At 52.3% G+C, this 27,212-nt stretch overlaps 1 protein-coding gene across 1 annotated transcript in view; it reads left to right on the top strand.

Annotated features, from left to right (window-relative positions):
* PCBP3 (poly(rC) binding protein 3) overlaps positions 1–27,212 on the top strand; it is a 236,683-nt gene that overhangs the window by 155,352 nt on the left and 54,119 nt on the right. The window contains exon 4 of the mRNA XM_069472199.1: positions 4,397–4,525. Within this exon, the coding sequence (XP_069328300.1) occupies positions 4,516–4,525 (10 nt within the window). The 5' untranslated portion in view covers positions 4,397–4,515. The remainder of the gene's footprint in view (positions 1–4,396; positions 4,526–27,212) is intronic.

Genomic DNA, 27,212 nt, shown 5'->3' with positions numbered 1-27,212 from the left:
CATGTGTATATATGTTTGTATGTATAGTTTTTGCTTTAAAGTTGAACAAAATTTTATATTAAGCAGAGGTTTCTTTTATGAATTCTTAGACTCTTTTTTTACAGGGTGCTGCAGAGATTTAAGGTATCAGGTTGAAGATTTTCCAAACTTTTCTCCCTGGAAGGACCATACCTTTCTTCCCGAGGAGTCCACCTGGGAGGGCGGGTGACAGTTTGGCTTCCTTATGCCTTTTATGTTTCTTAACCAGTCGTGGTTCACAAGGAGCATCTGCCGCCGGACGATCCCTCACTCAGACATGGTTTCCTTAAAGCGGCTGCCCGAAAGGGGGGGACGCGGAGGACGCCCGCGGAGGACACCAGCAGAGAGAGTCGAACGGCACTTTGCCTCCGGCTGCTCTGATGTTCCAACCCCTCTGGCGAAGCCCAAGCCATTTGTTAAGAGCCCGGATAGCAACGTGAGCTGCTTATGTACCCACGTGCCCATGTGCGCGTGCACACGTGTGTGACTGTGAGCGTTTGCCTGTGTGTGTGTGCGTGTGTGGTTTACAGCTGAGTGAGTATCTTTTGTCTGGACTGCGCCCAGGAGAGAATGTGACATCCCCGGGGGCCCTGTCCTTTGAAGCTGATTTGTTGTGGCAGCCTGTTCAGCAAGACGTTAGAAACCATTGCCTCTGTCACTGCTCACTGAGTCGCACAGAGCGGGCAGGACAGCGGGGGAGAGGGAACGTGTACCTCACGCATCTTCTGTGTCCCTCCTTCCCAAGCAGTCGTGCTTTCCCACCGGAAAGGGGGCGGCAGGGCTTCTCCTCGCTTCGATTCCCATCGTCCTCACAGCCACCCCGGCGGGTGCTGGTCTCAGGCTCCCCGAGGCGTGTTGGTGAGGGCGGAAGAAGTGGGTCACCCACGTGTCTGTCTGCCACTGTCTAGTCTCTGGTCTCAGGGCGTTCCTCAGAATTTAGTGCCATCAGGGCTATATGTACACACATACACACATATTTCATGACCCAGTTCCCTGTGTATGTTTCTAAAATATGTAAATGACCAGGGGAATGTCCTTTGGTTAAAATTCATTAATTTCTGGTCTTGTGTTTTTGTCCAGACTGCCGTCTGCTGTCTGTACCATTCTATTTCATGTAACTTTTTGAGATTTTCTTTGTGCCCTAAGAGAAGCTAGGCTTTGCTGTGCGTGTCCCAAGTGTGTTTAAGAAGAAACCTGTTCTCTGTCGCTGGAGCCTAGAGCCTGGCGTGTGTCCCTGGTGTCTGCCTGTCACCAGCCCTCCATCGCGTCTGCCTGCTAGTTTACCCTCAGCCTGCTTTGGGCTGACTGTGCTGTGTCAACGTTTGCTATTGTCAATGTGTTTCTATGTCTTTTTCCAACACCTATAGTTTCTGCTTTATTAAGCCAGCTTCTGTGTTTTGGGGTTATTTTTAATAAGACTCGTTATTTTTGTGTATGCCAAATTTCCTAGTTATCTCTCCGTTTGAGGGTGATTGTCCTGGGGAAGGATCTCACGAAGGGCTTGTAAACATTATATTCATTGAGTTCTGGGATATTTGAAACTATTTTTCTGTAGCTTTAATTCCGAAGGACAGTTTGGCTGACATAAGATCCTTTAGTCACACTTTATTTTTCCATCAGTTTATGAAAATATTACTCCTCTCTTCACTTATTTTGTACTTTGCTGTCAAAAAATCTGATACCAGTCTGATTTTTTTCCTTTCTTGAGTGAGCTGGGTTTTGCCTAGAGCCCACAGCTGTTACCTGTAAGTCTTAATGAATTATCAGGACGTACCTTAGGGGTGACCATTCGGGTCCATTTGTTCTGGTACATAGTGAACCTCCTCAATTCATAGTTTTGGGTTTTTTTGGTTTTTTTTTACCTAAAAACATTTCTGGGATTGACGTATTAGTTCTCTTCTATAGTTTTGCCTCTCTTTTTTGGAAGCTCCAATGTGTGCTTCCTGGATCCTTTCAGCCTGCGATCTGTATCCATCAGTTTCTCTTTGATCCCTTCCAGCCTCTTGATTTGTTTCATTTTCTCTTGATGTTTTTCAGTCCCTTACACCTCCACTTGAATTTATTCTCTTTGGTGGCTTGTAACAGTCTTTATTTCTAGGTTGATTTTGTCTTTCTTTTTCATTTCTTTCATAGGTTAAGCTAATTCTTATTTCACAGCTTCCTGTTTTGTTTTTATTGTCTATTTGTATTCTTGACATTTTTGGTTTTTCATTTCTGGTTTTTCTCACATCTGCACATGATTTTTAACAGTTTTAATTTGTACTGGCTGCTGTGTTGGCGTTCTCCTCTGCTTTGTGGTTGGCGAGTAATTTCATCAGCTGAAGAGGTTTTAGTTTTCACTTTCTCTTTCCTTCTCACAGAACCAGAATGGACTTAGAGATGGTCTGCTACTTTGAGAAGATCATTTATCAGAGGGATTTTGCATGCCTTTTCTTGTGTTTATTTTTAAAGCTCTAAGATTCTTCCTGAACTAGCAATAGCAGATGTTTCTACTGGAAAGGGCTGTGTCGAGGGAAGTGGGTGGCTTTGTCCATAAGGATCCTTTCTGTTTGTCAGCAAAGTGTAATTAAAAAAAAAAATGAATGAGAGTTTTGGAGATGGGGTAAAATCAAGATCTCCTCTGATACCTCGATTCTCTTATTTCTTCTGTAGGAAACTTAACCTCCACTCTTTCTGTACTTCCTTCCCTTTTCTGCCAACATTCCCAGGGGTGCCTTCTTCCCAGATTCTCTCTCTCTCCTCTGGTGGCATCACTGCCCCGAGATCACCACGTCTGGTCTCCTTCTCTCCTCTGCCTAAATCACTGTCCCGGGGTCACTCTGGTCTCCCGCATTGTTGAGTCCCTCCTTTGACCCCCTAGCCATCAGTGCGCTGACCCACAAAGTCAGAGCTATTCTCATTATCTGCCTTTTTGGATGGAATCTTCTCTTCTTGCGAGTGGTATTGTCAGAGTTGGGCCTCTTAGGACCCCACAGTATTCTCTCCTCTGCACATTCTTTTCCTGTCTCTGCTCTGGCATAGGCTCCAGGACAATCTGCCAATTTTACGTGATTATTTCCCTGTGAAAGGTGTAACATTTATCAGTTTAATTCAATGAAGCATTTCGTGGTGTGAGCGTCATAGACAGTGTTTGCACACACCTAGATGGTGTAGTCTCCTACACGCCTCTGCTCTGTGTGCAGCCTGTCCTCCTGGGCCGTGGCCTGTGGCTGAGCTGAGCACCGTGGGCAGCTGTGTCGCAGTGGTGAGTGTTTGTCTCTAAACATCGAGAAGGTGCAGTAAAAGCACGGCATTGTGATCTCATGGGGCCCCCGTCATATATGCAGCCTGTCACTGACCAACATGTTGTCCTGCAGCACACGGCTGTACACACCTCACTCGTTTCTAGTGCATGTCCATGTACCCACCCAAGGCCTAACTCGGCGGCAGGCGTCTCTCTGGTCCTCCTGTCAGTAACATGCTGCGCGACTGTCTTCCACCTGTGTGCCGGCCAACTAGGGGGCTTTGCTCACATTCCCTCGTGGAACTTGTTTGCATTTGGCGTTTTCTCATTCCTTTCATTTTGAACCTCAGAGTGGTGCAGGGATAAGGGTATATTAGCTTGAAACAACCTCAGTCGGTACTGCTGAGTTTTGCCTAAGTTGGTTACCTGATTGGCTCGTAGAAACATTTCACACCGTTTCCACTTACGTGTGGTGCTGTGGTCTCAGTTCCAAGTGTCGGCTGCTGTCGTGAGCAAGCCTTGAAGACGTCCACAGCAGTGACTCATGGAGGTCATCAATATGCACCTCCAGAGTCGATTTTAAAAACACAGCAAAGAGGGCAATGTTAAGAAAATGGGTACCTGTCACTGGGCTGTTGGCACTAAACATGAATTTACAAAGTGGAAAGTCAAAGACGTAGGCCAAGGAGAAGACGACAAGCTCTGGAGCAGCGCTAGATGGCCGTACGGTGGCTCCACAGGGACAGAGTTGTGTGCTGAGATTGAAGAGATTGAGCGAAATTATTTTACTGACTAAAATTAGAAAACCAGCAATGTATTTAAATTAACACACGATTTAATAAATATTCTTTCAAAATCAGTATACATACAAAAAATGTACTAAATACTATAAGGAGAACACTCACACAATTTGACCACATTGTATTTGGGTTTCTCATCTGCGAAGCGGAAGCCTGCCTGTGTGTGGGGTTGCTCGTTCGGGGTGCTCAGGGCAGTGTGCCCAGGACGGGCGCCTGCTGCCTGCCCTCCCCGCACCCCACGCTGAAGGAACGTTTACTGCTCTGCTGATGCGAGAGGTGGTTCTGCTGAAGCCCGGTTCGAGTGGACAAGACCGTCCACACGTGAGCTCACACAGCCCGTGTGTTTGTGTTCCAGGTCGGTGGCTCCCTGACAAACACCCGTCCTATACATCCCAGTTCTGCGTATGGAGCTCTGAGTTACATAAGCTGAGCCTTTGCTGTCTGTGCGTCTGCTCTGAACCCTACAGCCTGCCTATGGGAGAAGGTGAGTCGCTGAGAACCGTGCTTCATTCGCTTGCTTGCTGACCACGAGTGTGGCTGACAAAGTCGGACTCAGCCTTGAAAGGCGGAATGTTTTTGAAGTGGCACCGTGCCGTGCTGTCCCCTGCACCCGTCCATGGGTGTCCTGGAGGCTGTCCTGTGTGCGACTTTGGGAACCTGGGGATTCCTGGTTTTGGTAGCTGTGAGCTGGCTGTGCTGGAACACCCGGGTCCAGTCCCTGCCCGGTGGGCCCCTCACACGGGCTTCTGGCTGCTCCTTGGAGTCAACCCTGAGGAACCCAGGGCAGAAGGGAAGCCCAGGCCTCACGAGTGAAGGACAGGCAGGCTGTGTGGGGGCTGAGGGTAGTCCTGGGGCATTTGGAAAGAGTGGGCCATGAGAGCCCGGGCTCGGGGGCACCAGGAGGGGGGGTGGTTTCATGGTAACCTGGTGACAGACACCCTGCAGACCCCAGTGCCTGTGGTTTGAGATGTGCTTATAAACTTGGGAGATGTTGGGCGAATAAGCAGTCGTATCTGGTGATTTTAATACACCACTCCAGGAAATAGGCCAGTGAAAAATAAGCCAGAGTATTAGTGTCTTAAATGATGTAATAAATAAGTTCGAGCAATTAGGTATATTTTGAACTCTACATGTTGCTTTTTAAGCATACAGAGAACATTACAAAACTAGAATGTATACAGGCCTCAGTGAAGCCCAGCTACCTGTAATATAGCCTATGGAGAACATGAGGCAATTACACTGGAAATTAATAATAAAGGAATAGTTCATATAAATAACATGTTATAAAAACTCATGTTAGAAATAAAATCATAAGAAGCATGGTAATTGTTAGGGCCGGGTGATTAGGACGCAGCACACGTCTAAGCTGGTGCAACACGGCCCCAGCTGTGCTCAGAAGGGAGTTTGTAACTGTAAACAGACCTGCTAAGGAACGTGAAAAGTTAAAAATACTGAGAGAAGCCAACCCAAGAGGTTGGAAAGAAGAGCAAGGAAATCAGTGAAACAGCGAATGCAGAAAAACAGAAAATTAGCAAAGCTGTTTTGGTTATTTGGGGTGTTTTTGGAGTCCCTGGCTAGATTTCTGGTGAGACTGATGGAGGAGAATGGAGGCCGGTACTGGCGGTGACCCACGGGACAAAGAGTGAGAAGCAGCAGCTGCAGACACAGCTGAGAGGAGAGTCAGTGCTGGGAAGAGCCGCGCGCTCCCACGCTGGAGAACGGTGGAAATCCACAGCTTCCTGGGGAAATACAAAGTGCTAAGTGGACTCAGGAAGAAACAGAACTTGAGAAAATCGATAGATGTTAAAGGCATTTAAGTGAGAACCAGAGACCTCCCTTTCAAAAACGGTTCTCACACAGTTTTATGAGTAAATTACACCTTAATTTAAGGAACATTTGATTTTTAACATATACAGATTGTTCCAGAAAAGAGAGAATAAAAGTTCCTTAGCACTTTATAGACTCTTAATATCATGTAAGTATAATTTTAGAAAGAAAAGAACAGGCCCATTTTATTAATAACTGTACTTAAAAATTGAGTTTACCAATTTCAGAGGTACATTTAAAACCAATCTAATAAAACACTGTGACCTAATAGGATTTATCACATGATTTCAGGGTTGATTCAACATGAGAACCTGTATCAGTGCAAATCACTACTTTAACTTATTACTAGGAAAAAACAACATGGTAACTCACTTAATGCAGAACACTTGCTGAGGGTTAGCACCTGTGGTGGCAAGCGCTCCTACGAAACCAGGAGCAGAAGAGAACTGAACTTAGTGAAGGTCGTGCACAAAACCTCACCACAAACATAGTTAGAACACAAGATGCCTCCACTTCGAGATAAGGAGGCAAGGACGGCCGTTCCCGCAGCTGATGTTTTATGTGACACTAGAAGTCATTGCGGATGTAGAAGGAAATAAAGAAATAAGAGAGTGAGGATTTGAGGAGAAGAAATAAAACAGGATACGATGATCTTTCTAGGAAAGCCAAGAGAATCATAACCTATTAGAACAAATAAAATAATTCAGCAGGTTTTCAGGATACAAGATCAGCATACAAAAATGAATAGCCTTTTTCTGTACTAGCAATAACAAAATATAATTTTAAAAATAGCATACTATTCATAATGGCATCAAAGCTTATGCATTATCCAGAAGGTAACCTAAGTTAGATGCGTAAGAGCTCTGTGGCCAAAACTTAATACTCAGAAGAAAATATGATTAAAAGGGAGAGATTTCCTGCTTTGTTTAGAACAAGTTAATAATACAAATGTGTGAGTTCTCCTCACTGCAGTAAATATGATGTGATTACAAATCACGATTCCAGGTAGATTGTGAAGAACTCAGTAAGACTTTAAAATTCACATGAAAGCCTATAGGTTACTAAAGATTCAAGAAAAGATAGATATGTCAACATTGAAGAAGAATCAGGCTAGAAGCCCTGACTTTTCAGAGAGGAGAACACATGATAAAGTCATAGTTATAAAAATAGTGTGCTGTTTGCATAAAATCAGATAGAGTAGACTCCAGATGTATTAAAAGCCTAAATGTGAAAGGTAAAAGTCATAAAGTTAATACAAAAAAGTAGTAAAATACCTTTATTGCCTGGAGACAGAAAAGAAATTCCTAAATAAAATCTTTAAAAAGCAGGGCTGGACACAGTGGCTCACGCCTGTAATCCCAGCACTTTGGGAGGCCAAGGCAGGAGGACCACTTGAGGCCAGGAGTTTAAGACCAGCCTGGACAACATGGCAGGACCCCATCTCTGCAAAAATAAAAAGATTAGCCAGGCGTGGTGGCATATGCCTGGAGTCCCAGCTACTCTGGAGGCTGAGGCAGGAGGATCACTTGAGCGTAGGAGTTTGGGGCTGCAGTGAGATATGATTGTGCTACCGCATTGCAGCTTGGGCAACAAAGAGAGACCCTGTCTCGAAGAAAAAGCAAAAATTATAAGACAAAAATTTGGTAAATGAGATTATACCAAATTAAAGATTTCAAAGAAGAATTAGGTGGATAAAGTTAATGAAAAATGAGAGAGAGGAAAAGACGTATGTGAAGTCTGAACCCAGCAAGGCTCTAGAACATATATAGAACTCCTTCAAATAAGCCAGAAAATACGCTGTAGGGGGCAGAATGACCGTCTCCAAAGATGTGCATGTCCTGATGCCTGGAACCTGTGGGTATGTCCCCTTACATGGCAAGGGAGATTGGGGTTGCAGATGGCATTAAGGTTACTAATCAGTTTGACCTCTAGATGAGGTATTCTTGGATTACTGGGTGGGGGGCAGGCTGTGTAATTGCAAGAGTCCCACCTGCATCCCAGGTTCGCTGCAGCGCTAGTCACAATAGCCAGGGTGTGGAATCCACCTAAATACCCACCGACAGATGAATGGGTAAAGAAAACGTGATACACACACACAGTGGAATACTGTTTAGCCGTAAAACAGAATGAAGTGCTGTCATTTTCAGCAACATGGATACATCTAGAGGACATTATGTTAAGTGAAATAAGCCAGACACAGAAAGGCAAACACATGAGCTCACTGACATGTGGCACCTACACAGTTAATCCCACAGAAGTGGAGAGTAGCACAGTGGTCACCAGAGGCTGGGAGGGAGTTGGGGGGACAGGCAGCCAAAGCGTAGAAAGTTACGGTCAGACAGGAAGAGTAAGTTCTGGTGTTCTATTAACAGTAGCTAATAACATATGTATAGCTAATAGCAATGTAATTGTGTGTTTTAAGATCGCTGAGAAAGGATTTTGGACGTTATCATCACAAATGACAAATGTGTAAAGTAATAGGTGTGCCAGTTATCCTGATTTGATCATTGTACAAGTTATGCATGTATCGAAACATCACACTGTGTCCCAGAGTGTGTCAGTTATAAATAAAATAAAGCTTAAAGAAAAGGTAAGTGCTGGCTTTGAAGGTAGAGGAGGGGGCCATGGCACAAAGAACTTGGCAGCCTCTAGACCGGGAGAAAGACAGAATGTCTCCCAAAGCCTCCAGAAAGAGCACAGTCCTGTGGACACCTTAATCGTAGTCCAGTGAGACCTGTCGCAGACTTCTGACTTCCAGAACTGTAAGATAATAAATTTGTGGTGTGGTAGGCCACTAAGTTTATAGTAATTTGTAACATCAGCAATAGGGAACTAACACTACATAACTATAAACTAATACTCTGTAACTTTTGTAGAAAATGGGCAAAGGCTTCGAACAGCAGTTTACAGAAGAGGAAATACAAGAGACTGATGAAGAGATGATAAAACTCATTTCTAGCCAGAGAAATGCAAAATGCAACACTTATACCACGTTGTACTAATTAGACTGGCAAAAATGAGAGCCCTGGATTTGTGCTAGGTGCTGGGGGAGTGTGCAGACACGGAGACCTCGCCTGCTGCCGGGCAGGGGAGGCGGGAGGGGCTTCCCAGAGACCACGCCAAGGAGTCAGCGACACATGTGGCCCAGCGTCTGACCAGTATCTCTGGGGATGAAATTCCCACAGGATCGTACAGGCGCACACAGGCTCCCTGTGGTGTTCTGTGGATGCGGGGACGGGAGGGGACCTCAGTGTCCACTCCTGGAGTAAAGCGTGCGGTGTGGGGGAAGTGTGCCCTGGAGCCATGGCCTGGATGTGCACAGGGAAGCTCGGTGGGTGATAAAGGCAGAGTGAAAAGTCTGAGAAATAGTGACATTAAACCGTTCTGTTTATTTGAGTAACGACACGGGCATAAAAGAACAAATGCACGTGTATTTTACAAGGACATGTAATAAGAGTCACACAAGGGATGATCTGAAATGGTCTCCTCTTAGGTGGCCGTGGCGGGTGGTGATGAGAGTCAGCAAGGGAATAAAAAGGAGTGAATCAACCCACGGGAGACCGGCCTTGCAGGAAGCCGGCGAGCAGACGCCCCGTGGGCAAAGTACATGGAGCTCTGCATCTCAGCCCTCTGCGGGTGGTGGGGTTAGGAAGAAAACAGATTTAAAAAGAAAGTAAAAATGGAAAGAAGAAAAAAGCAGAGAAAACCAAACAAAAACCATCCTTTTGAACTTGGGTCTGGGAGAGACGCCCGCGGCTGTGTGGCCTGCTCGGTACAGGAGCTGGACTGTGGGTTTGCAAAGGCAAACAGGGCTCCTCAGGCCCTGCCTGGGTACGTGTGAGCTACCACCATTTATTTTTATTTTTAACTGTGCTGGAAGATACGTAACATAGCATTTACCTCCTTAACCATTTTCAAGCATACAATCCAGTGGCATTCAGTCCATCCACGCCGAGCAAACGTCACCACCGTCCATCTGCAGCACTCGTTTCACGCTGCAAACAGGAAACTGCTGCCATGCAGCACTAACTCCCCAGCCGCCTCCCCCAGGCCCTCGCCCGCCACGCTGCGCTCTGTCTCCGTGAATCTGACACTCTAGGGACCGCGTGCGAATGGAGTCATACAAGATTTTGTCTTCTTGTGACGGGCTTGTTTCATTTAGCGGAATGTGCTCGAGCTTCCTCCACGTTGCAGCGTGCGTCAGTTTCCCAGCGTCTTAAAGCTGAGCACTGTCGCCTTGTGTGTACAGGCCACACTTCGCTCCTCCGTTCACCACGGTGAACACTTGGGGTGCTCCTGCCTCTTGGCTGTTACGAATAATGCTTCTGTGAGCATGGTATGTGAATATGTCTTTGTGACTCTGCTCTCAACTTTTGGGGCATACACCTGGAAGTGGAATTGCCGGATCACACGGTAATCCTATTTGTAGTTTTTTGAGGAATCACTGCACCATTTTATAAGACATTCCCACTAACAGTGCACAAGGATTCCAGTTTCTGCACATCTCACCGTCACTCGCTTTGTTGTTCAGTGTTGAGATTCGTTATGTGATTGGATACGTGATAGGATAACTGCTACCTTAATAGGTGTTAGGGTGGCGGTTATCTCATTGTGGTTTTGATTGCATTTCCATAATGATTTAGGACGTTGGTCATCTTCTGAGGTGCTTTTGGCCATTTGTGTCTTTTTTGTAGAAATGTCTGTTCAAGTATTTTGCCTATTTTTATTTTTGTGTTGTTGAGTTGTGGCAGTTCTTTATGTAGTCTGGATTCACCCCTTAGCAGAGAAATGATTTGCAAATATTTTCTCCCATGCCAGAGGTTGCCTGTTTACTCTGTTGATTGTATCTTTTGGTGCACAAAAGCTTTAAAGTTTGATATAGTCTAATTTGTCTATTTTAAATGTTTTTGCTTGTGCTTTTGGTGTCATATTTAAGAAATTATTACTGAATTCAATGTCATGAAGCTTCCATCCTGAGATTTCTCGAGGAGTTGTGTAGTCTTAGGTCTTTGACACGTTTTGAGTTAAGTTTTATATATGGAGATAGGTAAGGGTCCAGCTTCATTCTTTTGCAAAATCCAGTTTTCATAGCACCGTTTGTTGCAAAGACTGTCCTTTCCCCATGGAATGTTCTTGTTGAAAATCATTTGACCATATACACAAGGGTTATTTCTGAGCTCTCCACTCTGTTCCTTGGTGAGTAATGTCTCTCTGTGCCAGTGCCACACTGTTTTGATTACTGTTGCTTTGTGGTAAATTTTGAAGTCAGGAAGTGTGAGTCCTCCAGTTTTGTTCTTCTTTTTCGAGATCGTTTTGGCTGTTTGAGGTCCCTTGAGATTCCATATTTAAGAATGAATATTTTTAAAATTTTAAGATAGATTTCCTATTTCTGTAAGAAATGTCATTGGGGCCGGGCGCGGTGGCTCACGCCTGTAATCCTAGCACTCTGGGAGGCCGAGGCGGGTGGATCGCTCGAGGTCAGGAGTTCGAGACCAGCCTGAGCAAGAGTGAGACCCCGTCCCTACTAAAAATAGAAAGAAATTATATGGACAACTAAAATATATATATACAAAAAATTAGCCGGGCATGGTGGCACATGCCTGTAGTCCCAGCTACTCGGGAGGCTGAGGCAGTAGGATCGCTTAAGCCCAGGAGTTTGAGGTTGCTGTGAGCTAGACTGACGCCACAGCACTCACTCTAGCCCGGGCAACAGAGTGAGACTCCGTCTCAAAAAAAAAAAAAAAAAAAAAAAAAAATTTTAAGATAGATTTTCTATTTCTGTAAGAAATGTCATTGGGATTTTGATAGGGATTATATTAAATGTGTACATTGCTTTTGGTGGTATTGACATGTGAACAATATTAGGTCCTCCAATGCATGAACACAGAATGTATTTGCATTTACTTGTATCTCTTAATTTCTTTCAGCAACATTTTATAGTTTTCAGTATACACATTTTTCACCTCCTTGGTTAAGTCTGTTCCTAAGTATTTCATTCCTTTTGATGCTGCTATAAATAGAATTGTTTTCTTAATTTCTCTTTTGATGTGTGTTGTCAGTCGTATGTCCTTTTGATGAGATGAATAACAGGAACGAGGCTGGATTTCGGCTCAGGGTGTGTGGAGTGGACACACTGACCCCTTGCCCCACCGAGTGCAGGCTCTGCCCAGTGACGGCAGGAGGGCTGGGAGATGGGCTTGTCGTCACTCTCTTCCTGCCGCCTCCTGCCCTGAGTTCGCTGCAGCCCGAAACTGGCAGCTGACACAAAGCCCGACAGGGCCCCGGAGGAGCCTCCAGGAAGGGCTTGAGGAGCGTGGGGTCCCTGGCACTCAGGGGAGTAGGGAAAACCTGGGTTCCAGTCTCCCCTCTCTCCTCTTACACGGGCCCCCAGGCAGACCCACGGTGGCAACAATGGTGCCAGGAGTGGCCATGGCAGGGCCCAGGTGCCTACCATGGAGGGAGGACCCTCCCTCTTTAGGGCCAGCTGTGCTCCCAGGAGGGGGCTGAAGCCTGGGCCCACCCAGCTTCCCATGGCTGATCCCAGACGGGCCCACGTGGGAGGTCAGTGGCAGAGTAGGACCAAGGAGTGAGAAGAGGAGGCTGGGGTTGGGGTGACGTGACGTCTGCCGCAGACTCCTGCCCTCAGCCCTGAGCCTCACATACATAAAGCTGACCCTGAACAGCCGCTCACCAACCCTGAGCACACACCGTCGGGGAGCTGCCCTGCACAGAGTGGCACGTGTGGGAGGTGTGGGTAGCCCTGCGAAGGCTTTGAAATAGAACCAGCAGTGGAAACCGCTCACGGAGCCCGTGAGGCTTGAAGCCTGCACCCAGCCAGGCCGGTCGCCGCCTCAACCTAAGCCATGAGCACTCTCCGCAGGGCTTGGAGAGACCCCTGTCACCTTGCCCAGCCAGCCTGGATGCCCCGTGAGGCTGTGTGCTGCCTGGGGTCAGGGCCGCATGCCTGTCTGCCCTCTGCCTGGCGCCAAGTACCCGACGGCCCAAGAGCTGAACCCCACGAAGGCCGTGCAGAGTAATGGGAGGGATCCGGGGAGGCAGCAGGGAAGGGCCCCTCCCACTCTGGACCCAGCAGCCCTGGGGGTCAGTGTGGATGGGCGCCCTGTGGGGGCAGCACCCAGGGGACTGGGGGTCAGCGTGGATGGGCGCCCTGTGGGGGCAGCACCCGGGGGACTGGGGGTCAGCGTGGATGGGTGTCCTGTGGGGGCAGCACCCGGGGGACTGGGGGTCAGCGTGGATGGGCGCCCTGTGGGGGCAGCACCCGGGGGACTGGGGGTCAGTGTGGATGGGCACCCTGTGGGGGCAGCACCCGGGGGACTGGGGGTCAGCGTGGATGGGCGCCCTGTGGGGGCAGCACCCGGGGGACTGGGGGTCAGCGTGGATGGGCGCCCTGTGAGGGCAGCACCCGGGGGACTGGGGGTCAGCGTGGATGGGCGCCCTGTGGGGGCAGCACCCAGGGGACTGGGGGTCAGCGTGGATCGGTGCCATGTGGGGGCAACGCCCAGGGGACTGGCTTGAAGGCGGCTGTGGGCGCAGCCCAGTGGGGCAGCCCCAGGCTCCCCAGTGCTCTCTCCTCTCACCCCCTCAGGACACGTCCCTCTGCCCCTCTGCCCCACCTAGCACTAGGGACCCTCTCAGGCCTCTGCCCACCTCATTCTTTTTTCCAGAGTTCCTTTCTCAGTGAGGCTCTCCTCATGGGTGCCATGTAAAACCCAAACCCAGCCCCGTTGTCTTCTGCCGGCTCCAGCTGTTCCTCGGTTCATTTAGTCTGTGTGTGTCGCCGTCCACAGGAAGCAGATTCCCCCAGGGTGAGGAATGCAGATGCGGCGTCTGCCCACGCTCAGCGGAGAGCAGGGGCAGGTGAGGTGGGCAGGCAGCAGGGCTGGCCAGTGCGCTGCACCGTGTGGGGACCCCACGGGTCTCTGTGTGTGCAGGGGGACAGATGTGTCCCACACTCTCCCGTCTCCAAGTCACAGCCCCTGGGGAGGAACTCCCTGGTTGCACCGGAAACTCCTCCCGCCAGCTTTGCCCTGGCTCCCTGCCCTGCCCAGAGGAGCTGGTCCTAACACGCAGCGTCTCACCTGCTGGGGAAACCGCGTGGGGTGGCCATCAGTGTGATGGCTGAGCTCCTGGCACCCAGTGTGTGCCCGCACAGAGCGGGCACCTGGGGATTGTGCACAGGAGCCAGTGCACGGGGCACCTCATTCTGCCCCTGCAGCACTGAGGCCTGGACCCCGGTGACCAGGCGCTTCACCTGCGTGGCCTGCCGTCTATGCCACTGATTCGCAGCAACACGTCAGCTGGGGAGGCCGGAGAGGCAGCTCTTCCTCCCACTCGTGGATGCTGAGAAGGGAGCTGGCCCCGGAGGTCACAGAGGGTGTCTGCAGGCACCAGCCCGCCAGCCGGGCACCGGGACGGCTGCACACGCCGGGAGTCCAGCACAGGGCGCGTCGCCGGCTCCACTCCTGGGTCGGTCTGGCCCCAGCCCACGGCGGCCGTGGCAGAGGCGGAGACGGCTCTGGCACTGAGCTCCGGTGAGACTGGAGCCCACACTGGGGGCTTCCCTCTCTTGTCAGGGGACCCAGGCTTTGACCTCTGACCTTTCTCTTTCGCTGCTTCTGAAAGTCCCAGTGATGTCAGGTGTCCTTGCGTGTCCTGGTGGTTTTAGAGAAAAAAGTAATGAAACAATTGTATTCAGATATCTCTCTAAAATTTGAAATTTGAAATCAATTTCTGATTTTCACAGCAAAACATGCTAAAAGTTGCATATTTGCCAGGTGTGATTTGGCCAACATCAGTTAAAATTGTGCAGTTCGGTTTGGTTGGCATTTTGCCACCAAGTATTGTTTATCTATGTTAAACACACATTTTGGGGTAGCCACTCACGTGGCCTTTTGTCTTGCACCTGCTGAAATGGCTCAGAAGCGACAGGGACCAGGGCTCCGCGGAGAAGCGGCTGGTCCAGGGCTGGGTGGGGCCGACACAGGATGAGGCTGGAGCCCTCACGGGAGGAGGAAGCGCTCACAAAAACAGAAACGACAAAGAAACCCGAAAACCAAAACCTGGAAGTCCGGGGCACGTCAGAGGGACACACAAGATAGATGAGGCAGCATTGGACTGCTGCCTGCGGTGTGACAGACGCTGAGCGACGTGAACGGGGAGGAGGGACAGGCCGTCCCTGCAGTCCAGTGCTCTGCGCCGCCGCTGCTGCTCCTGTGAGCGCAAGGCACGGAACCCGGAAGGAGCAGCACTGGCGCCCACGCCCGACATCACGCACTGAGACGGGCTCCTCGCCTCTCGGGTCCTTCCCAAAGGTGCCTCAGTCCGTCCTCGTGACCCAAAGGTTACTCCCCAAAATCGTGTCCCTCCGTACCCCAGGTGACTTGCCATTCGGCCCCACCCTGTGACGTCTGTGCTGGGCCTGTGCCAGCCTCTGGTCTCTGGACAGTGTCCAGCTTGGTGGTGGCTCCTCCTGCCTGTGATGCTCCTTCTGCGTCCTTCCATGTCCCTCCTCCCTCTGGGCCACTCCTTCGCAGCCTTCCTTGTGAGTCCCCACAGCCTGGCCCACATCATCTGCTTCTTTCCCCCACCCCCACACAGACAGGTGAGAATGTCACCCCCACACCACCCTGGAACCCTCGTCTGTCCCACATCATCCACTTCTTTCCCCCACCCCCACACAGACAGGTGGGAATGTCACCCCTGCACTGTCCCGGACCCCCTGGTCTCCTGTCGATGACCAGGCCCTCGATTGCCTGTGTTGCTGTCACCACTTTCTTACCTTCCACCAAACAGCTTTGTCAAGATCACCACAGACCTGCCCGGGCCAAACCTAAAGATCAATGTCCGGTCCCCTTCTGGCCACCCAGTGGGCACGAACAGCAGCCCTCGACAGCCTGGGTGCCAGCCCCGCCCATCGTCATGGCCGTGGGCAAGTGCAGGGTTGCTCTGTGCCACTGCTCTTGCCATCCACGGGGGGAGTGACAGCAGAGCCTCTCCGAGGGCTGCTGCGAGGGTTAAGTTAGCCAGCAGAGCCACACACGGCGAGGGCTATCTTAGTGGGGACTATTGTCAACCTCCTCTTCTGCCCTGGCCACCGAGTGTGAAAGCAGCGCTTCCAGACTGGGCCGAGACAACTGCCCAGGGTGGACGGAGGGAGGGCGGGGCCCCTGGCGGAGCCGGCTTGGCACCCGGCAGCAGGTGCTTCAAGCCTATGCACCTTTGACCAGACATCATGTTGCCGTACGTATATGCTCCAAGGAAACAAGGGAGGGGCAGAAAGAGGGCCACCCAAAGGTATTGTCTTAGTCTAGCGCCGCTGCTCAAACAGAATACCTTAGACTGGGTAATTTATAAGCAGCATACATTTATTGCTGTCGTGGAGGCTGGAAGTTCAAGACCAAAGTGCCGGTAGGCTCGGCGTCTGGTGAGGGCTGCTCTCTGCTGCTTCCTCTAGAGGAGGCAAACACTGTCTTCGCGTGGTAGAAGGGACAGGAGGGCAGGAAGGGTCTGGCTGGTTTCCTCGAGCCCCTTCCTACGGCGCTAATCCACTGGTGAGAGCAGAACCCTCGCGGCCTCCTCATGTCCTAAAGGGCCCTTCTCTCGATACCGTCGCACTGAGGCTGCAGTCCCGACGTGAGAGCTTTGAAGGGATACAGACATTCAAGCCACAGCAATAATTATTAAAACATTGCTTCATATAACAATTCACAATACCTGCAATGTTCAGTCATTGCAGATTAGTTATATTCTTGTGCATAAAATGGAATACACAAAATCTTATGCACAAAATGGATACTTATGGGGAATTTGATCATTATGTAGAAAAATATATTAACATAGAAAAATCATTAATATATAATGCTAAGTGAGAAAAACAGGAAAGACATGAGTGGTTTGTTACTGTTTTTGTTAAAAAGATGTAGTAGCACACACTAGTAGACAAGAGTCTGAATAGGTGGCTCTCACAAAACCACGTATCAGCGTGGTCTCCCCGGGTAGTGGGTCATTACAGGTCATTTTTCGCATGTATACATACCGTGCTTTTTTCTGTGATGAACAATCAGGCTGGCTTTGATTGGTCAGTAAGACCTGAGGGACACACTTTGTCTCTCCCTGCACCTTCGTTGGTGCCAGGAAGCTGCAGGCGCCAGCTCGGTGCCGCCCGGTGGAGCGCACACCTTCCTGGCCGGTGCCCCCTTCCTCCGCAGCACAGGGCTCCCCTTGCATTCACGCTTTGCCTCCCCTGCTCGTGTGTGTTTTGTCACTCTCTCATCTGGTTGTCACGTAGGATGACGGGAGAACGGTAGCAGACTGCTAACAGGTAGAGCTGGAGGGTGACCTTCTCTTAGTTGGTGGCACCAGTGCCCAGTTTGAGGGGTAGACCCATGTGCACCCTACTCCTCTCACAGTCCCCAGTGCCTGCGCTGCAGGGTCCTGGTCAGGCGCTGGCTTCCCACCTGCCATATCTCGGCCAACATCAGGGTCGTTTCAAGGCCACAGTGCCCGTCCATGTCTGCGCTTTCCCTGAGCCTGCTTGCCGCGGCAGACCCCGAAGCTCTAGATTGCAGCAGGGGAAAACTGGGGGGAGGAGGTCATTTCTAGTCTTTGCCGTCCTGGTGAGGGACAGCCTTGCCCTGCAGTTCCATGAGAACCTGCGAGTGTGGCGCCAGCCAAGCCCAGGACAGCCCCACTGTCGGCGGGCAGGGCCTGCTTTGTGCCAGCCCCGTCCACGGGCAGACAGCCGGCAGCCGCAGCCACAGCTCGTGGCCTGGCTGCGTTGGGATTAAGCTGGTCCAGAGGTTCTGCCCCCACCACCCCTCCTATCCAGGGGCTTATCGCTGCGCTGTATCCTGCAGGCTCGCGGGGGTGCTCCGTCGCTCTTGGGGGAGGGGCTGCTGAAATGACAGGACATGAGCGCTGGGTGCACCCCCAAGGACACAAGGGGAGCTGGGAGGAAAGTGGGTCACATGTGCCTGGCCTGTGTCACGAGGCTCCCGCCCGAGGCCATTGGGTGGGCGGCCCCTTGGTGGGGAGCAGACATCACCCTGGCTTTTCTCCTTCAGCATCTCATCTGTACGCGGGAGAGAGGCCATCTGTGCGATACCACGTCAGCCCCGCTCCTTCCCGGCCGCTCAGAGCTGCTTTGTGTGAGGTAAGGGGTTCCGGGGCCGGAGCGCCGAGGCTGCTGCGAGGGGCGGCGGGCCAGGCTGCGGCGGGGCAGGTGGAGCCGGCGCGGGGAGCCATGCACAGCACTTTATGATGAAAACGTGGGAACTGTCATGTTTATAAGTACGTTCCAATGACGATATTCATGTAGGTCCTCCATTTTGATGATATGGTTCCTTTTTAAGGGTAATCTCCTTTGCTGTTGAACTGTTATTATTTACAGAAAAAGTGTATATTTTTACCATGTTTGCCAGTCAGAGATACTGGATGTGGTAGGGAATGAAGCTCTCACCCTTAGAGATGCTGGCCTGGCCGTCCTCCTGTGCGGGGCCGGGACCTTCCAGCCTGGGCAGCCGCCCCTGCCTCTGCCTGTGAGCGTGGGCCTCTGAGCGAGCGATGCCTCCCACTGGCGTCCGGCCCCGCCAAGTCCAGGTATCAGGGTGAGGCCAATCAATGGGGAGCCTGTGCTTTTATGTCGAGAGTCACATAGTTCTCTCACCTCTAGAGGCTGGCGAGTGGGATGCTGCGTGATGAAGCACACACGAAACGTGTAATGGCTTAAAAATGTTCGTGAAACCAATGTGAGTTTTGTGGCTTACAAATAATGAAATTTCGTATTTTTTGCCTGTCCTGTAAAAGAGTTGAAGTGTTTGTTAGTTTAGGTCCTTTTGGTGAACGCTTGAGCCCACCACGAAACGTTCGCCGTGTCCCTGCGGCACTGACCGCGGTGCCGCATTGAGACCGTATGTTCTCCTGTTTGCCAGGGTCAAGGTCATGATAGAGTTTGATTGGAATGTGTTTTATTAGGAAAAGTTTTTTGCCCTTCAGAGAAAAAACATTTTAACTTTGTGTTTTAGCTGGCTTTCCAGCAAACATGCCCGAGGTCACCGGAGTAAATACGAGCACTTCAGATTACAGACTAACCTGCATTTTAGCCGTACAGAATAGCAGTCGTGCCCTGGGCAGCAGAAGCAGCTCTCTCTTCTGGGAAGCAGCCTGCAGAAACCTCCTGCATGCGGGGCGAGGTCCCGCTCCCGCCCTGCGGCCTTGGCGTGAATCTCAGGTGATGTTTCCAAAGGGCTGTTTCTTACCCATTTCCAATCTTGAGGAAAGGGAATTTTTCTATGATTTCACCAATAGGATAGCAAAAGTGACTGTTTTCGCATTTATGATTACAAGTGCTTCTTTTACGCGTGGGGAAAGTCCCGCTTATTTTGATGCAGTTTTCGACATTGCGCCCATTTTCCTCCACCCAGCACGTCCCAGCACTTGGTTTGACATGAGCACTTCGCTCTCTCGGGGGTGGCAAGACGGAGACACACTGCTGCGAGGACCACGTTTGCTCACACTGATAAAGTCATAACCCACCCCCGTTACCGTATTTGGGGGGAAACAAGTCCTGCTGTCTCTAGAAATAAAACCTGCCCTATAGAGCAAGTGTTAGGGGATGTTTATTTTCCCTTAGTTTCATCTGTGAAAGATATTACTGTTTTTCCAAAAATAGCATAAACATAACCTTACAGAAGCAACAAGGTGATGTCCCCTTTGTACTTCTCCAAGGATGATCCTAGCACAGCCGCGGGAGCTCACGGGCTCGTGTCTCTGAGCTCTGCAGACCCAGTGGCCTGTGCTCAGACGCCAGGGCGGCAGTTCTCCTCGCGTGGGCCTCACATCTTTGGGTCTCAACTCACGTGGGAGCTGGAAGGGCCACACAGGTGCAGCCTGATGCTGCTCTTCTGGAAGCCCCCTAGGACCCCACATGCCCTGCTCGGTCCCTGGCGGTGCGTGTGGTTCTCGGGAGGCTGCTGGCTCTGCTTGGGAAGCAGAAACCTGGATAAAGCAGATGCTGTCGGGCGAGGGATCCTCAGGAGATCTGGGGTCACGAGGCGCCCATGGCTACAGTCTTCTGGAGAGATGTTTTCACTGCAGGCGACTGAGGGGGCTTCCCAGGCCCAGGACAGAGAGGACCAGCAGGCCCAGAGGCTGTGACAGGGGGTCCAGGGACCCTGAGGGTGGGCAAGACCCTCTGGGGGCAGAACCCACCGGGCACTCCCGGTCAGCTGGGAGATCAGAGGGTTTCCTTTGCTCTAAGTGCTGCCCTTGTCATTTCAATGAGACGTCGTAAGGCAGTGGTCCTCGAGTGTGACCCCTGCACCACCACCACCACCGAGAGCTCTCTGGAGATGCAGCCTCTCAGCTTCCCTCCCCCGCCAGGCAGACCGAGCCAGGGACCCTGAGCTGGGGCCTGTGGTCTGATTTCACAGACCTTCCAGCTGGTGCTGGCGTGCGCGGTACCTTTGAGAAACGTGGCGTAGACCAGATGGGAGCGACAGTGTGAATGCGCGGGCGCGCGGGGCTCCCGGTGCGACCCAGGGTGGAGAGGAGTGTGTGCTGACAGTCCCACAGGTCGGACACGAGCCCGACCGGCCGGGGGACGTGTGTCAGTCAGGTGCACAGCTCAGGGTCTTGATCGTGCTGAGAGGGCGTGGGGGATGCCTGTGTGTGCCCGGTGCTGTCTGCCCGGTGCTGAGGCAGAGAGGGGCTTGTGGAAGGTCGGAGAAGGTTCTGCGGAGAAGGGTGGTCCCACTGACTCATGTTCAAGGTGAGCAGGAGCCCAAGGGGAGCGGCTGGTGGGAGGGGAGATGTGGCAGAGGCCGTGGGATCCCGATGACTCGGCCCAAAGTTGGGGGGACCAAGGGCCATTGGGGTGGTCGGGGGAATGAAGGGACCATGTCTCCCGGGCAGGAACCAGCACCGACGGCCTCGGGAGGAGAGGGCCAGCCCCAGTACAGACGTGGCCATCCTCTAGTGCACAGTCCCCCAGAGCGGCCCTCAGCGCCCATCTGAAAGCCCCCTGCCTGCACCCTCCCCACAGGGGCTCCAGTGCCCCCCATCCTCCTCCTCCTCCTCCTCTCCACCGCCTCGCATCGCCTCTGCGTGCGCCCCCACACTGAGGTCATGCCTTGTGAACAAAAGGATGCAAGGAAGGAGGGAAGAAGAAACCCACGGAAAACAGATTGTGGGGCAAGAGCAGTGAAAGTGGCCAGACAGGGCTAGAGGTTGGTTTTGTTCCGATTTGCTTTGCTTTGCTTTGCTTTAGTAAAAGTGGTATTTGAAGCAACAGATGTGGACAGACTATCCAATAAAGTTGTTGGGTCAGTGAGGTATGTCAAAAACCGCTAAGTTTGGCATTTTACCTCACACCAACGCACATGTGCTTGAGAGGGAGCGTGTGCCGAAGGTCACAGCGCTGGAGCGTTCACAGACCTGGTGTGTGGACGCGTGAGACGGTCTTCCACGAGGGCGGCACGCAGGCCTCATCCCAGGAGGCACAGGGGGAGGCGTGAGGGTGGCAGACCCGAGGGGAGCGCTGGCGCCGCCATGGCCCCATCCCGCAGGCGGGCGGCCTGCCCGAGGACAGCAGCCATGAAGAAATGAACATGCACTTCATGAACTGACACACGGTCAAGGTGGCCTCGCCCGGAGTCGCGGCCCAGGACGTGGTGGGCGTTGGCGTCTGCAGGAGCAGCTCTCCTGAGCACGTGGCGGGTGCAGCAGGGAGCCTCGTGCCACAGATGCTGCAAGTGCAGGTGCCCTTGGACCCGGCCATGCTCCTGCCAGGCCTCTGCCAGGTGAGGGGTTCTCAGGAGAACCCGGCCCTGTCCCCCGACAGCAGGGATGAATCTCAGAAGCGCCACTGTGAGTCGAGGAGCTGAGCACCAGCAAGCACGGACTGCGTGGGGCTGTCCCTGTCGGGAATCAGTGGTCGCCCGGGGAATCCTGTGTGAAAGTTGAGCTGCTCACATCACATTTGTGCATTTTCCTGCCTACAGATTACAGCCGTGTTTTAAAATCACCTTACAGCACACATGTAGTGTGGTATTGATGCAAAACAAACAGGTGATGTATCTCTGCTTGGAAATCTAAGAAGGGGCCCAGCGATGGGGGCTCCTCCTCATGTGGGGACATCAGGGCTGCCCCGTCCCCACCTCTGCCTGCATGTCTTTCGGAGCCCTTGGGGTCCCCTCTGCCTACTGCAAGGGGGCTGCCCACATCGGCTCTGGCAGAACCTCAGAGCGTTTCTGCTGGCGTTGCGTTGCCTTGTTGTTCTTTTGTTGGTTTTGGAAAGGATCCTGCAGCTGTTACGGTCAAATCTTTTAAAAGCCAGGGGCCTGAGTGACCTAGAAACGTGTGTTTGACTCTGAGGTTTGAGTTGCCAGGGCCCAGTGGCATCTGGGGCACTCGGACAAGCCCATGGCAGGTGGGGCTGATGACACCCTGTGGCTGCCCAGGCCCTGACGCAGATGGGGGCTGCTCAGCGTCTCTGCTGGCCTGTCCCTGGGACGGCCTCCTGGCCGGGCTTCTAGAAACACCGTGCCCATCCCCGGTGTGCAGCCCCCAGTCACCAGAGACCCCAGCCCATCACACTGGGAAGAAACGGGAGGCTGTTTCAGGCCTTGGCACTGGGCCAGGGGCAGGAGCCATGGCGCCGTCCTCACTCCAGCCCGGACCTCAGTTGTACCGATGGGGCCCTGCCGGGCATTGGGGTCAGCCCTGGGCGGCTCGGTGGAAGCCTCTCTTTCAGATCCTGCCACAACAGAGCTCATGCAACCCACTTCCTCCTGGCAGAATTTAGTAGGAACAGATTCAAGAATTTAGACACCCAATCTGGGGTTTGCCTTATTGACCCACCTGTGCGGGATTTAGGAATGTGTTCATGAGACTTTGTGCTCTGAGGCGCAGAGCTTGTCTTTCACACATGTACCATATCTTTTTCCAACGTGGACACTGAAATAAAAAACAAACCACACCCATTAAAATAAATAAACGAGGCAGGCAGCTGTGAGGTTTTCGGGATTAGCAGTCCATCAGCAGATCAAAGTCACAGCACAGCGCTGGGACGCTGCGAGGATTAACTCTAATGCGGAGCCTCGGCTGGGGAGAGTCCCTGCTGCATGAAGGTCGTGGCCTCGCCAGGGCCGGTGCTCCGGGGCCTCCTCCCGTGCCCTGGCTGCACGGGGAGGCGTGATCGTGCCTGTGAAGCCTCAGCACAGCGTGCGGCTTGCGGGGTGACTGCCGCCCCACTCCTCGTGCAGTCCAGGGGCCTGTCCCCGCCTCCCTCCGTCAGGCTGTCCAGGTGCGTGTGGGCAGAAGCCCTGGGCACAGCTGGAGCGGCCTCCAGCAGGCTGTTAGCACGTGCACTGGCGTGTGCCCTCCCAGAGTCCAGAGCGGCTGCACAGCCGGCAGCAGACGTGGGTGTGGAGACCTCCTGGGGGGCTCCTGCCCCCGAGGCGCTGGCCCGGCCTGTGCACCCCGGTCCCCGCCGCCTCCCCTGGCACTGCGCCCCGATCTGTGGGTCTCTGTGCCTCCCTCGCCATGCAGGGCCCTCAGAGTGGCTCAGCAAAGTCACCTTCACATCAGTGCCGCCAGGTTCAGTTGTTGATGGAAGGTAATCGTAGCTTTTTAATCTGATTTTTGGTAGCTTTTAGGCACACTTTAAAGTTCGGGGTTTTTTGCCTTTTTGGTTTCTTATCTAAATTGTCTTGTTTTATTTTTTGGCTGAATTGTTTTCATTCATTTAATTTTTATTTCTCTTTATCTTTTTAACTTTGATGAGTCTGGTCTATTTTTAACCACTTCAATCATCTACTTTTCTTGTGTCACTCTCATCTTTATTCCCTTTCAAGTTCTACTCACGTTTATTCATTTTTTTTTTCTTAATTTTTTTCTTTCATTTGGGAAGATTCTTGATGGTTTCAGTTGCTTTAGTTTATATCTTTTTGAAAAAATTATTTCATTTTATTTTTATCACATGCCATTTGTCAATGTCACAATGAGATATTATTAAAACATTAAGACACTGAAAGAAATGATTTGCTTATCTAATTTTATCTTATTTTTCTGTCATAGTTAAGAGTAATCTATGATTTTGGCTGTGATGATGAATGAGTCTTCTAAAAGCATTAATCCAGGCACCCCGGGGGCCTGCCACCCCACACACGCCCTCCCCGGCAGCAGGGATACTGGGAGCTTGTCCCCTCTTGCCCTGCCAGGCCCTCCACGGAGATGCTGTGACTCAACACCTGCCACCTGTCTGGCCCAGCTGAGAGCAGCCACCGTGCAGGCAGGAAGCTTCAGGGGGAGGCCGGCCGCACGCTCTAGGCCCTTGCGGTTCACGGCAGGGTTGACGGGCGTCTGCACCCCACCCCCGCCGAGTGGCGTGGGCAAGCCGCTCACTGCCTCGGGCCTCCGTCCCGTCTGTGGTGCATTCGGCAGTGTGTGAGCAATGGCATCGTGTTTCTGCTCCCATGTGCTCATCTGACTGAGCGGAAATGAGCGTGAGTCCTTTTAGGACAGAGAAGTCACCCTCTCAGTAGGCAGAACTCCGCCCCTGGGCACTTGGACTCCCCACTGGTCTTTGCATTCCCCCCCAAAAAACCTACCAAGAAAAGGGGGGCCCCGGCAAGGCTGTACAGGCCCAGCCCAGCACCCAGGAGAGCAAGGGCCTGTCACGGCCAGGCTGGAAAGGCCCTGTGAGGTCTGGGGTCCTCCTCCCTGTACCCAGGGCCCTCACCCAAGAAGCTCTCCTCTCAGGGAGCTGGCCGGCCACTCTGCAGAGACCCCTCCCTGGTCAGGGGTGGGTCAGGGATGCAGCCCAGGGGGCGGGGTGCTGCGGAACAGCACAGAGGGGCCCCTTCTGCCAGTCCTCACTGGACCACTGCGATCCCTGAACCTAACTGGCCCAGAAGACACGGAGCCACTGAAAGGAGGCGAGAGCTGCCACCGTCCCCTCACCCTGCAGTGCCAGGACAACAGCGGCCCGGACTAGCCTCCCTCCACACAGCCCTGAGTCAGCAAGGACGAAGGTCTCCATGCGTTTCCCTGGCGACTTTTTCTCAAGCGACTCCCGGCCCACTCAGCCGCAAGGGCAGCAGTTCCTGGGAGGGGGGGCTGCACTTGGAGCAGAGCCTTGAGACACCTGGGAGGGGCTGGGGTTCCTCTGTGTCAGGAAGGGGGCAAGTGCACGCCCCGGGCGAGACTGCGTGTGTAGTGTTGCCTCTGACGCGTCCTCTGTCTTACGGAGCTGGGGACAGACGTGGGCCAGGGCTCTGCTGGAGCGAGGCTGCCTGTCACAGTACAGTGTCCAGGGCAGACCCTGTCCAGCCTCTGTCTTCGTAACTGGCTGGGTTTTATTTTTCATTAAAAATCTAATGTGCTTCTCAACTTATCTTAGCTCCCTTTGCTTTTCGTGCTGACAGGGCAAAGCCCTCTTTGTTGTGTTTATCTAAAGTGCTTCCCTGATCTGCACACTCCCCAGCCTCTCACCGTCTGCAACACTTTGTCGTAATGAGAGCTGGACCGAGAGCTCCATGCCCCACCCCCTCCCAGGAGAAATGGTGACACAGACCTGAAGTCAAGACGTTGCTTTTGTTTTCGGTGAATTTTCTTTGCCTTACTTGAGATGTTTTCTCCTACTCCTTTCGGATCCGATGTGGTTTGATTAGACCAGCGGCGGCTGTGGAACTGCGCTGAGCATCTTCCCAGCGTCTGGGGCGGTCCTGGCGCCCTGCCTGTGTGTGGCTGCCCCGCAGTGAGAGCCATGCTGGGCACACGGTGGGCATCCCGCCACTGTTCGTGTGGTTGCGGTTGCTGGCTTCTCCTTACTTGTTAATTATGTTGACAGAATTCCTGCTGCTACGGTCCCCAGCCATTGCCAGGGTAAACCCCCGGAGACGGCGTGCGTCAGTGCTGTTGCCGATTCTGCGCGTCAGCATTTGTTTAGAATGTTAGTTAGACCATCTCTCTGGTTGGAAGCCGGCAGTGCTGGGTCATCGCATGTGCGCATGTCAGCTTTGTTGGACAGTGCGAAGCAGTTTCCTGCGACGTGCCAGTTTAAACACGCTGAGCCGTCGACAGGCCGCGCTGCTCCGTGTGCTCTCCAGCGCCTCTGTGACGTCTGGTGTAGTGTGGTTGTTTCCGCCTTTCTGGTGGCGTGGGGCTGTGCGCACCATGACTTTAATTTGCAGCTTCCTCTTGGCTGAAGAAGTTGACTGGCCTGGATATGTCCGTTAGCCGTGGGACGTCCCTCTGGGTGTGCCCACTCTCTGCATAGGAGCCCTGGGTGACTGAGCAAGCTTGCAGGCTACTTTTCTCTCTCTTGACAGTGTTGACACAAAAAAATCTTGAATCTGGTGAGATTCATCCTCTCACCTCCTTCACAGTTGAGCTTTCCTGCCCCTGAGAATCCACCTTCTCCCCACTTCGTGCAGGGACCTCCCACGCCATCTTCCAGAAGCTGCTGCGTCTCATCCCGTTTAGATGCGCCTGGAGCTGCCCCGGCGGTGGGAGGTCAGGCGGGTTCCCGCCTCCTTTCTCCACGCTCCCATCCAGGTGACCTGGCCAAGCTACCGAAGGGCCATCCTCGGCGTCCCCGTGTCTGCGAGCACTTGTTTCTGAGCTCCTGTTGGACCCGCGGTCTGCTTGTCCATCCTACGCCACTGTCACACGTGTCTGGGCCGCGGGTGGGGTGAGCTTCTCTCCCCGTCCTTGTTCCTCAGGCTGCGCTCGGGCTGGTGAATTTCTCACACACATTTTCAAATCAGCTTGTCTGTGGAGCTGTATCTATAGAGCCATTTGGGGGCATTAACATCTTAAGTTATTGAGTATTCAAGTCCATGAACAACATGTATTTTCTGTTCTAATTCTTGGGTCTGCTTTAGTTGCTGTTAATGTCTTACAGTGTTCTACACAGAGGTTTCACTCATCTTTTGTTAGATTTATCTCAACTCTGAATTTTTTTGTTCTTATAAATGGTGTCGTCTTAAAAAATTTAATTCTCTAACACTTGCTGTGCAGTCGTCCTGCAGTGTCACCCCTTCTCGTCATGATCTGTGGGGCGTTTGGGTTCTCTGGGTGGCCAGGCCCCCTGGCACACTCCTGAGAGGCCGCGCAAGGAACCTGGAAATTCAGGAAGTACAGACTCAGGAGAGAGTGTGCGGGTCCCCAGCGGGTCGCCCACAGGAGGCAGGTGGGCGACGGGACGGCCCAGGTCCCAGGCAGGGCCCAGCAGGCCCCCGAGGAGCCCTTCGTACAGCCGGTGGCAGCGCCTGCGTTACGGGGCTGCAGCGACCCTGACTCAGCACCTCCCTTCCTAGGCT

Source organism: Eulemur rufifrons, chromosome 7, assembly GCF_041146395.1.
Source record: "Eulemur rufifrons isolate Redbay chromosome 7, OSU_ERuf_1, whole genome shotgun sequence".
NCBI classification, from domain to species: domain Eukaryota; kingdom Metazoa; phylum Chordata; class Mammalia; order Primates; family Lemuridae; genus Eulemur; species Eulemur rufifrons.
Note: the sequence above shows the minus strand (reverse complement) of the source record. Positions and strands in the feature narration are given on the sequence as shown.